At 50.4% G+C, this 10,752-nt stretch overlaps 1 protein-coding gene across 1 annotated transcript; it reads left to right on the forward strand.

The window, feature by feature from the left end:
• Positions 1–594: 594 nt before the first annotated feature.
• On the forward strand, positions 595–10,752 carry LOC108033657 (remodeling and spacing factor 1). The gene is made up of 8 exons (XM_017108093.2): positions 595–1,084; positions 1,769–1,950; positions 2,010–2,471; positions 2,532–5,852; positions 5,933–7,652; positions 7,709–9,284; positions 9,339–9,442; positions 9,581–10,752. The coding sequence occupies exons 1-8, from the start codon at positions 829–831 to the stop codon at positions 10,063–10,065; spliced, it is 8,106 nt and encodes a 2,701-aa protein (XP_016963582.1). The 5' UTR covers positions 595–828; the 3' UTR covers positions 10,066–10,752.

Consider the following 10,752-nt stretch of genomic DNA (forward strand, 5'->3'; position numbering starts at 1 on the left):
AAAATACCACACATACCGTTAATATCTGTATAACAGAAAAGGTTAGAAAAGTGAGATTTCCACTAGCACTGTGTAACCGTTGAAAACTATAGTTCGTTTTTAACAAAATCGATGGGGATGACGGGGCTTAAATCTAATGGGAAATGGGTGGGGCCTTTTATAAACTATGATTTGTTTGATTACATTTTTCTTAGAACGGATCGTTCGATTTTACCAGAACTCTTATTCAGTTAAAAATTTCTTTTTGGCGTTTTCGGTTTCAAAAATATCCTTAAGGTCCATGTTTTATGAACAGTTTTAGCCTTTGAAAGAAACTCTTAAGTATTAATGGACCAAAAAACTCTAAGCTTATTTTGTTACTTACCAAGCTTCTTAAGAAAGAATTATTTCTTTCACTGTTCAAACATATTAAAGTGTTTAACAGGGCAATATAATTTTATTATTTCAAATAAATTTCTTCACTTGCATTCAAAATTCGAAATTGCAGTGGAAACGGACCAATTTATTTGAGCACAAAAATACTAAAAATAGTTCGCTCAGACCCGAAAACGCCAGAAACTGCAGTATTTTCGGGCAACGCTGGCGCGGTCACACTGCAACTCGCAACAAAAAAATAAAGGCTTTTCTTTTGCTTTAAAATAGAAAATTCGCCTGTAAAAGCGCAGTTCCGCGGCCAGAAATATGAACTGTCGACGCCCCGAAGTGCCGTGCAACCAGAGTGCTTGAACTTGGGCCAAATGCCTCGCGATTTCAGTGCCTATTGTGCGGTTTAGCCAGTGTAGTATACAGCCCACGAACATTTTCACCCGTTCTCGGGACGCATGAAAAATGGCGGCGTCCTCAGCTGCTGCTGCTGCGGCTGCGGCTGCGGCGACCACCAATCCACAACCGACTCCCGTTCCGGCGGAGGCGATATCGGAGGAGTGCAAGGACGACGACGTGCTCACCTCCACGCTGCACACGTGCGCCAACGATCCCGACTTCGCCGTGATCTGCGCCTTCCTGCAGAAGTTCGCCAAGGACTTGGGCCTCAACTTGCCGAACTTCAAGCATTTGCAGGAGTGGCTGACAAACAACAACGAAGGTGAGTCGCCGTGGGTGGGCTCAGTGAGAGGGGGAGAGCCGGAGAGAGTGGGCAAAGCGAGGCAGAGGCTTACTAAACTAAGTTATGCCAGCTTGAATTATTGAAAACTGGGGAAATTAGTGTTTTTAAATTGGTCTCTGCAGAGGGAAACCCGTTCTCTTTTAGTTTCACTCGCAGAGAGCGCCCGCTTGGCTTTGTGGTGGCAAGAAGAGAGCAAGGGAGAGTGCAAGCAGAGAGGGAGAGTGCACTGCAGTTTGTTTTCTTCTCAATCAACAAAAACAAATCGTGAGAGAAGCTACTGCAACTATTTGTATCTCTTGTTTGGAAGGATCCCGCTTTAACTTTAAAAACTTTATTGGGTTTATTTGAAATATTTTACGTTTCCATCTCAATAATTTGTAAATTTCTTTGAGAAGTTTTTAATTTTGAATTTTATACAAAAGTTATGTATATTAATTTTTCTTTGTAATTTTTTATTTAATTTTACTAGTTTTAAATAAGAAGATAAAAACAAAATTGTATATTTTTTACCAAAGGGAACAAATTAGTTTTTTTTTTACTTGTTTATCCCAAGAGTAATACAAATATTAGTTATTTGTCATCTTAAAAAACTTCTTATTTTTACTTCTAAATTGAACAAAAAATACTTAAGTACTTACTAATAAAAATACCTTATCCTTACAGTTCCCGAACTGAGGGACCTGCACATAAAGCTGCTGCGGAAAACCCGCAAGACGGTCCACGAGAAGAGCTGGGAGTCGGCCCTCAGCAAGTTCTGCTTCGGTTACTCGGTGCAAGATGCCTGGGAAATCGAGCGATTCGGCTATAAGAACTCCAGCTTAAAAGTCAAGCTACGAATATTTCGGGCAAGTTACATATTCCTCACTGCAAAGTATCTCTAATTAAACATCATTTGTCCCTATAGGAACTCCTCGAAAGCCAGTTCGAGCGCAATGTAAAATTTCGGAGCCACGTCCTTACTTTGAATGCGAACACCTTGCGCTCGGAGCCGATTGGGCGGGATCGGTTGGGCCACGCCTACTGGCTGACCCAGGACGCAGACTGCAACCTGCGAGTCTATCAGGAGCATCTGGACGAGGAGATCTGGCAGGTGGTGGCAACGAACCGGGAGGAGTTTGTCAATCTCATTGCCCGGCTGCGGGGCAACGAGGTGGTGCTGCCCTCGAAAGACATTGGCGAGGCCGACGAGGACACCAGCAGCAGCAACAGTTGTCCCGCCAAGCCACCGCCTCCAGAGGAAAGAGAAGAAGAGGATGAGGAGGAAGAGGAAGAGGGAGACAAGGAGGAGCCTGTGAAAACGGTGCCCAATCTGAAGATTAAACTCCGCTCTCCCGAGCAAGAGGAGCCAAAGTCCAAAAGGGTTAAGGTGTGTATGCAAGAACTTAGTATCTAGATAGTATCTAGATAAACATTCGTGATATTTTAGCCACTGGTCATCAGCCAGACCAAGCTTGGTGACAATGCTTCACCGGCCCCAGCCAAGAAGCGTTCCATCGAAGACGTGGACAGTAGCCCCACAGCTTCCCAGGAGGAGCAGCAGAAGAAGCACAGGCCCACACTACTGGACACCAAGCGCATTAAAAAGCCGAGTCGCTACGAGAGCACCAAGGACGAAAACGAAGGAGAGTCCGGAGAAGAGGATGATGGGGAGGAGGAGGATGAAGAGGAGGACGATTCTGAGCTGGACGAGGGCGAGGAGGAGGAGGACATCGACAGTGCGGCGGCGGATATCGAAGAAGATGACGACGAGGATGAAGTGGGTGAGCCCATAGAGGATCCAACGATAGAGGTGCGAGGCGAAGGATCTGGACGCGACAATGAGGCCATACCTCAAAATTTTTTGAGCGACTATGTGGGCAGCTTCGACTACGAGGACGACCTGGAGCTCAGTGAAGCCATTGCCGATCCGGTGCTCAGTATTATGGGCGAAGGTTGGGGAGCCGACTGTCTTGTGGGGAATGGCAAAAACGAAGCTGCCGCGGAGGAGACGACTGCAGAGTCATCGGAGCCAAAGGCCACTTTCTTCTTTGGCGAGCCTGGATGCCTCAAGCTGAGTCCCATGAAACAAACACCCAAGTCGGACACGAAGCGCAGCATATTCGACAGATTGAGCGAGGAGAAAACGAACGGAGACACCGAAAAGTGTAGGGAGAGCACCCCGCCACGAAATGGCAGCGAACTCAAGGATACTCCAGCAGCTGCTGATGAAGCTGCAGTATCTGCATCTGCAACCGAAGAGACTAACATAAGCCAAGAAGCTGACAAAAATACAATCTCACAAGAACAAAGCAAAGACGAAGAATTCGAGCCAGTGGCTGAACGGGAAGTGCAGGAATTTAAAATTAACGTGATCGAAACGAATGAAAAAATCTCCAAAGGACAGGAAAAAACAAAAGCAGTAGAAGATGAAGAGAAAAAGGTAGTCCACCACTTAGATGAAGGTGAACCATCCTTATTTAAGAACAAGGACCTGTGTGAAGTTGTAGAAAAGGATGAAAATGACAAGGAACGTTTGAAAGAAACGATCACCAAGGAAAATGGTCCTGCTAAATTAGAAAATGAGGTGTCACATAAGGATACAAATTTAATACCTGATGAGAAGAATAAGACAGTTAGTGCATGCAATGACAAAGTTTCGAGAGAAGCTACACCTGAAGATACACCTACACCTAATCAAAATGAAACGAGAACAAAAACTGAACCGGAAGCGGAACCAAGCACTAAGGAATCAACGTCAGGCCCATCCACAAGCGAGGTGGAAATTCAATCTGCTCAAGGCACTGATAGTTCAAACTCTTCAATCGATGAAAAAGGTCTTTTAAACGAAGAGGGTAAAAAAGGCTTAGACAAAGTGCCAGAAACGCCTCCGTCTGACAACAAACCCTCCGGTTTGTCTAAAGATCGGCTAGAACCTAATAGAGAAGCAATCACAGTCTGTAAAGAGACCATTAACGTTAATAACTCCTCTCCCGCAGAAGATATGTTGAGGGAAAAAGTACAAACCGAAGTGCAAAGTACTTCTAAAAACACAAAATCCGAAGAAATCGAAAAGCCGAGTGAAGATGATGTGAAGAACAAGCCAGTTGCAGAATCACACCTAGCCAGGGAGAAAGTTTCAGTACCTAAACCTTTTGCATTATTGAATCGGAAGAGACGTCTCAATGACACTCAGCCCGCCCTCAGGAACTCCACATCCGAAAGCGAAGTGCAGGAGGAGGAGCCGCAGGATGATGATCCTACCGCAGATGATCTAGATGTGGGTGGCAAGCGCATTAAAATGCGACCGAAGACCACCAACGTGGAGGCGAGACGTAAGGTAGAAGCCCAAAAGACGCAGATTGAGGAAACGACATCATCCAGCGGAGAGGAGGATGCGCGTAGCCGGCGCAAGATTATAGTTCCTCAGACCAAGCAAAAACCCACTCTGGAGGAAATTATCGAAAAGAAGCTGAAGAAAACGGCAGAGAGGGACATTTCCGAGAGGGACGAAAAGGAGAAAACGCCTGAGCAGATCCCCGAGAAGACTCTTCAACCGCCACAACCAGTAAGGGAAGCTACTCCCCCTACCAGTTCCTTCAGTCCGCCCAAGAAGTCTCCGGTTACCAAGCCACTAAAGAAAAATCTCCTAACTCAACTGCGGCAGGAGGAGAGCGAGGAGGAGGCCATCCCCAGAAAACGGACGAACAGTGAGACCATCGTGCCTGCCATTCCCGCTGTTCCCAATGCTACGCTCGGTCACCCGGAGGAACGCCAGCGCAAACGTCGCAGCAGCGAAGATGCCAAGGAGTCTTTCTCCAAGGAATCCTCTCCTAGCGAACCACCTCCCTCCGCCGTCAGCGAGAAGCTAAAGCGCAACAACGAGCAGGACATCGAGGAGGAGTTTGAGGATCCACTTGCGTCGCCAATCAAAGACTCTCCGCCTCCTGTTAAAGAGCAATCTCCCCAACCCGAGGGATCTTCTCGTCGTTCTGGCCGCCGAGGTGGTGCTGCTGTCGTTCACTCCGAACTACCTCAGCCGAAAAGGACGCGAGGTGGCGTCAGGGATAAAACCCAGTCAGAGGTCAAAGCGGAGGTGAAGCAGGAGTCCGAAGATGGGGATGAAGAAACTACTGATGTGCCAGCCAAACGAAAATCGCAGATCAAGGAGGATCCAGTCAAGGAAAAGACTCCAGAGAAGGAAGACGTCAAGGAGGAACCCAAAGAGGAGCCCAAAGAGAAGCCAAAGGTGGGCCGTGGACGTGGTCCGCGAAAGAAGCGTGAGGTGGACACCACAAATATCATCGAGGCCAACGACTCGGAGACTCCAGTCCGTCAATCTCGGCGTATTGCCCAGCAGAAAATCAAAGAGGAGGCAGAGCGGCGGAAGCAAGAGGAGGTGGCCCTACGCAGCATGAAGCAGGAGCTTAAGAAAAAGAAGAAGGCCGAGAAGGAGGCAGATCCCACAGTGCTGGAGCCCTCGGGCGAGGAAACCGAATCGGAGGCCAGCGAGGCGGAAGAGGAGGCCCGCAGTAAAAAGAAGAAAAAGTGTCCCGGCAAAGATGGCGCCTGGTCCTCCGATTCGGAGGAGCAGCCGGAGAGTGAGGAGGAAGAGGAGGAGCCTCCGCACTATGAAACGGATCCCGGCTCGCCGCTCTTTCGCTCCGACCACGAATTCTCGCCAGAGTCTGAGCTTGAAGACGAATCCCAGGCGGTGCCCATGAAGCGGGCGCGTACAGTAAGGAAGGAGAACGCTGATGAACAGGAGGAGGTAAGCAAGACAAGGGCCTAAGGGACTTTAAATTAAAAACAAAACAAAGAAGCAAATTTTACAATATTCTTTTTTAACAGGAGGATGCAGAGGAAGCTTGCCAAAAGTGCGGAAAGTCCGACCATCCCGAGTGGATTCTACTCTGCGACACACCCGCCTGCAACAAAGGCTACCACTGCTCATGCCTCTCGCCAGTGCTCTTCTACATTCCAGAGGGCGACTGGCACTGTCCTCCATGCCAGCAAGAGCAGCTCATAACCGCCCTGGAGCGCCAGCTGCTGCAGTTCGACACACTGGTGGCCCAGAAGCAACAGGAAAGGATCTTGGCCGAAGAGCAGGCTGAGCTAGCTCGGCAGGCGGCCACGCTGGCAGCGAAGGACGAGCACTTGAAGAGGGAGAAGGATGAGGACGATGACGAAGATGATAAGGATGATGAGGTTATCAGCAAGGCGGACAAGGTGAAGAGGCGTCGCGGCGATGGACGCAGTAATAGGCGCGCTGCCAAGCGGGGCACTAGACGCCGCCGCGGAAACGATTCGGACTCCAGTAATGGCAAGTCCGGAGGCAGTGGCTCTAGATCCGGCTCTGGCTCGGGTTCCGGCTCAAGCAGCGACAACAGCAGCAGCTTCTCGGACTCGGACGATGAACCAATTTACAAGTTGCGCAAGCGTCGGCAGATCAACGTGAGCTACCGGCTCAACGAGTACGACGATCTTATCAACTCGGCCTTGAAGAAAGAGATGGACGAGGTGGCAGGAGCAGGGAATCTGGGTCGCGGCAAGGACATATCCACCATTATTGAGGCGGACAAGGAAAAGGCACGACGAGACGATGATCCGCCCGCCGAGGGAGAGGTGGATGAGAAGAAAACCGATGAGAAGGCAGAGGAAAAGGCGAAATCCAGCGGCAGTAGCCATTCGTCGTCCGAGGACGAGGTACCCCTCAAGCGCAGCAATAAGTTCAAACAACCTCCTGCCAAGAAGAAGCCCCGCAAACTAACCACCCTAGATGTGAGCAGCGAGGAGGATCACGGCAGCGATGAGGACTTTAAAACGTCTAGTTATTCGGACGAGGATACTTCACAGTCGGGATCCGGAGACTCCGACTCCAGTTTGGAGGTGTACAGGCGACCTGGTCGAGGGAAAAAACAGAGAAAGGCGGCCCGAAGAGCGGCGCGTGAGAGGCGCAAGGATCGAAAGTTTGTGGTCGAGGGGAGCGACGAGAGCGAAGAGGAGGATCAGAGGCGGCGCTCTACAAAGTCCAAGAAAAAGAAGAAGGAGGATTCGGACTACACGGAAACCGAAACCGAAGATGACGACGATAATGAACTGTCCGAAAACGTGGACAGTGCCGACTTGTGCGACGATACCACATCTGAAAGTGAGGATGGCGCCTGGAATCCTTCGTCCAAGAAGAAAAAAGCGGCGGCCGCTAAAAAGTCGAGCTCGGCAGCTGGCATAGCCAGAAAGTCACCCAAGCTGAAGAAGCCAGCCGCCCAGTCGGCGAAGAAGGTCAAGCGACTAGAGTATTCCGACGACGACATCAGCGAGAGCGATCTGGGAGAGGAGGAGGATGAGGACGAGGAGGATGGCGAGGGTGCGCCCTTGTCGGGAAAAGGATCTGGCAAGCAGCCCCGTTCGCAGCCTCTGAAATCGAGTGCATCCGCATCGCAGGCAGGCAAGGGAAAGGGAAAAGGGAAGGCCAAGAAGAAAAAGCCGCCATCCTCCGAGGAAGAGGATGGCGCCGCCTCCGACGATCGCACTCGCACCCGTGGACGCCGGTACGCCTACATCGAGGATGGTAAGTGCTTAATTGAATACCATTCGTCATATACTTTAATTATACTTTGCATCCAGACGACGACAGCTCTGATGGTGGCATCAAACCCGGCGTTCATCGGCCCGACACGCCACCCGAGGAGCGTCAGAAGTTCATCCAGCGACAGGAGGAGATCAAGCGTATGCTGGCAGAGAAGAATGCAGAAGGCGCCAAGCTGGCAGCCACACCTCGTCTCACACCCATAAAATCGGGTGCCACTGTGCCGGAGAAGCGCACACCTGGCAAGACAGCTGGCGGGGATTCACTTTCCACAGTGCCGCTCTCAGTGATTCGGCAGGCCAAGGTGCTGGACATCGATTACCTGCAACGCAAGGGAGAGACCATTGGCGATCTGGACGACGTAGACGAGTCGGAGCTGGATGATGCTGAGCTGCCCGACGACTTGCCAGAGGACATGGAAGACGCCATAGCCCGAATGGTCGAGGAGGAGGAGCAGTTTAGCGCGGCGGTGGCCGCCCGCGAGTTACCTGGAGCAGAAGAAGTTCTGCGCACTACACCCTCCAAGTCCAAGCAATCCAGCAAGCCAACGCCCGAGGCGGCGCCAGCTGCGAGTGGCACTCCCGTTCCCAGTGCATCTGGTTTGCAAGAGCCACACCGAAAGCGTCTTCCTATGCCCACCATGCATCCGCCGCTATTGCGCCATCCGTTCCCCGGCCATGGGCATCCTTCGGCGTCCCTGCTGCCTCCACACCCACCTCACGGTATGCATCCAATGCTGCAGCGCCATTTGTCGCAGACTGTTCCCCCACCACAGGCCATGCATCTGCTGCAAAACGCCCTTTCCGCTCCACTTGGCCAGCCCCTGGGCTGCGGTAATTATCCTACCGGCCCCGGATCTGCACAACACCTGCCTTTGGTAATGTCTATGCCATCAGCTGCGGCGGCGGCGGCAGCAGCTCATCTTATGCAATCATCAGCCGCCTCGGCCGCAGTACGTCCACCCGAGACAGCAGCGGGGAATGCTGCGCCTGATTCCAAGCCAAGGGGCCGGCGGAAAAAGGTGACACCACTCCGGGATCAGTTGCAGAAGCAACAAACTGCGGCGGCTGTAACGGCAGCCACATCCTCAACTCCTCCGGGACCAGTGCCTCCGGAAAAGGCCAAGGGACAGCCACTCTTCAAGCCGCACGAGGATGCTGCCGCCAGCCCGCCCAATCCTCAAGCTTCTGTGATCACACGGATGCCGGCGCACCTGGCTCCGCCCCATGGACGAAATCACGGACCGCCCGGTGGCATGTATCCCAGCAGCGCGGAACTGGCTCGATTCTACAGTCAAGTGGCTAGCCAGCAAACTAGCCCTGGCTCCCGTTCACCCTCATCGCCGTCTGGACCTCCAAGACATCTCTTGCGACCGCAGATGCCGCCTGGTTTGCCTCCAGCCCACGCAGCCCTGCGACCCACCTATGGACCACCGCCCCCACTGCGGGGATCGGTGCCACCCACATCCACTGCAAGCGGCGGAGCGTCCAATTCAAGACCGCCTTACCTTCACGGAAGCGAGCATCACGGCGGTCCGCCTGGCCCGTTGGGAGGAGTCTTCGGCTCCGGACCGCCACCAGCGAGGCATGCGTCGCCTCATCTGAACCCCTACAGGTGAGCTGGATTATCTTTGTATTTTAAATCGTGTTAACAATTGATTTTCCACAGAGCTCCCCCAATTTATGGCAATCCCAACTACTCGCCCCGTATCGGCGGACCTCCAGGTCCTGGTGGTATGCGCCCTGGCTCTGTTGACTACGCGGCCGGAGCACGTAAGGATCTTTATAATTTAATTTATTGAAAGATTATCTTAAATTGTATATAAGTTAATACGCAAGCATATATTTGCGTGCATTTAAAAATATTTTGAAATATGCGCTCATTGATTTTAATAACAAAATATGTTGCAGGAGGATATTCCCCATATGGCTACTATCCGCCGCCCCCACCGCTGACCACACCTTCTGCCCATGCAGCACCCAGTTCGGTGATTGTGAGTGCTCCGCCTACGGTGACGCCAACGAATCACTCGGTGACCACTCTGACGCACGGAAAGGCCCTACCTCCAGCTCCTCCGACACAGTCTGTTGGCCCTCCACCCGCCGCAGCACCTCCACCAGCATTACCCAGCGAAGCCGGTAGCCACAAGCCATCAGTGTCCTCTGTGATAACCAGCAAAAAGCTGACCACGCTGGAGGCGTACCCAATTAGGAAATCCCCGATTGCTGCAGTGGGCGAGGAATCCACAAGGTCGCCGGCTGCCATCGCCGAGGATGACTCGGGATCGGCCCATGACACCAGAGCTCCACCATCCGCAGCGGGAGCACCTGCTGTGGGCGAGTTTAGCGGTTTGGTTAGCTACTTTAGCTCGCAACAGGATGATTATGACACATAACAAACGCCGACGGGCGCCTAAAAGAATTTGTATATATCGATTTCTAGAGTTACTCATTATATACATATTAGAAGTAGCAACCCTGGCAATAATTTATCCTTAAAAGCTTTGCGTTTTATTCATACTGCAAGAAGAAACCTGACCCAAATTCTCTAAAAAGTTGTCCAAAGATACTTTTTATGCCGCACTTGGCAATCACTTGATGTTTTACAAAATATTGAATTTGTACGTTCGTCTGATTTGTTTTTATAACCGTAACGGCCCCCTTTTAATTTAGTTCAGTTTCCTTTTTGTGCTGTTCTGGTTGGCTGACATCAAACATCAGCTACTTTTAGTATTCTAATGTTAGCTGTATATTTTTTGAGTTCTAACAGAATAAGCGTAAGTTATTATGACACATACCATTAATATTATATGCATATAAAAGAAACTAATGATCATAAATAAATATAGTCAATAAATATATACTTAATGAAATGCAAAAGCTTGTCTGCGTAGACCTGTACACAAACTATAGTTGGAGTTAATTAAATAATTAAGCAATTAAAACGAAAATGGAGTGCATAATTCAAAAAATAAGCATACGTAACCAATACAATGTAATGCAAATGGTATACTGAAATCAAAGATGGACAAGAACCTAATGTTCAGATTAAAACTATATATCATTAGACGCAACCATTAAAA

This window comes from Drosophila biarmipes, chromosome 2L, assembly GCF_025231255.1.
Source record: "Drosophila biarmipes strain raj3 chromosome 2L, RU_DBia_V1.1, whole genome shotgun sequence".
Taxonomy (NCBI): domain Eukaryota; kingdom Metazoa; phylum Arthropoda; class Insecta; order Diptera; family Drosophilidae; genus Drosophila; species Drosophila biarmipes.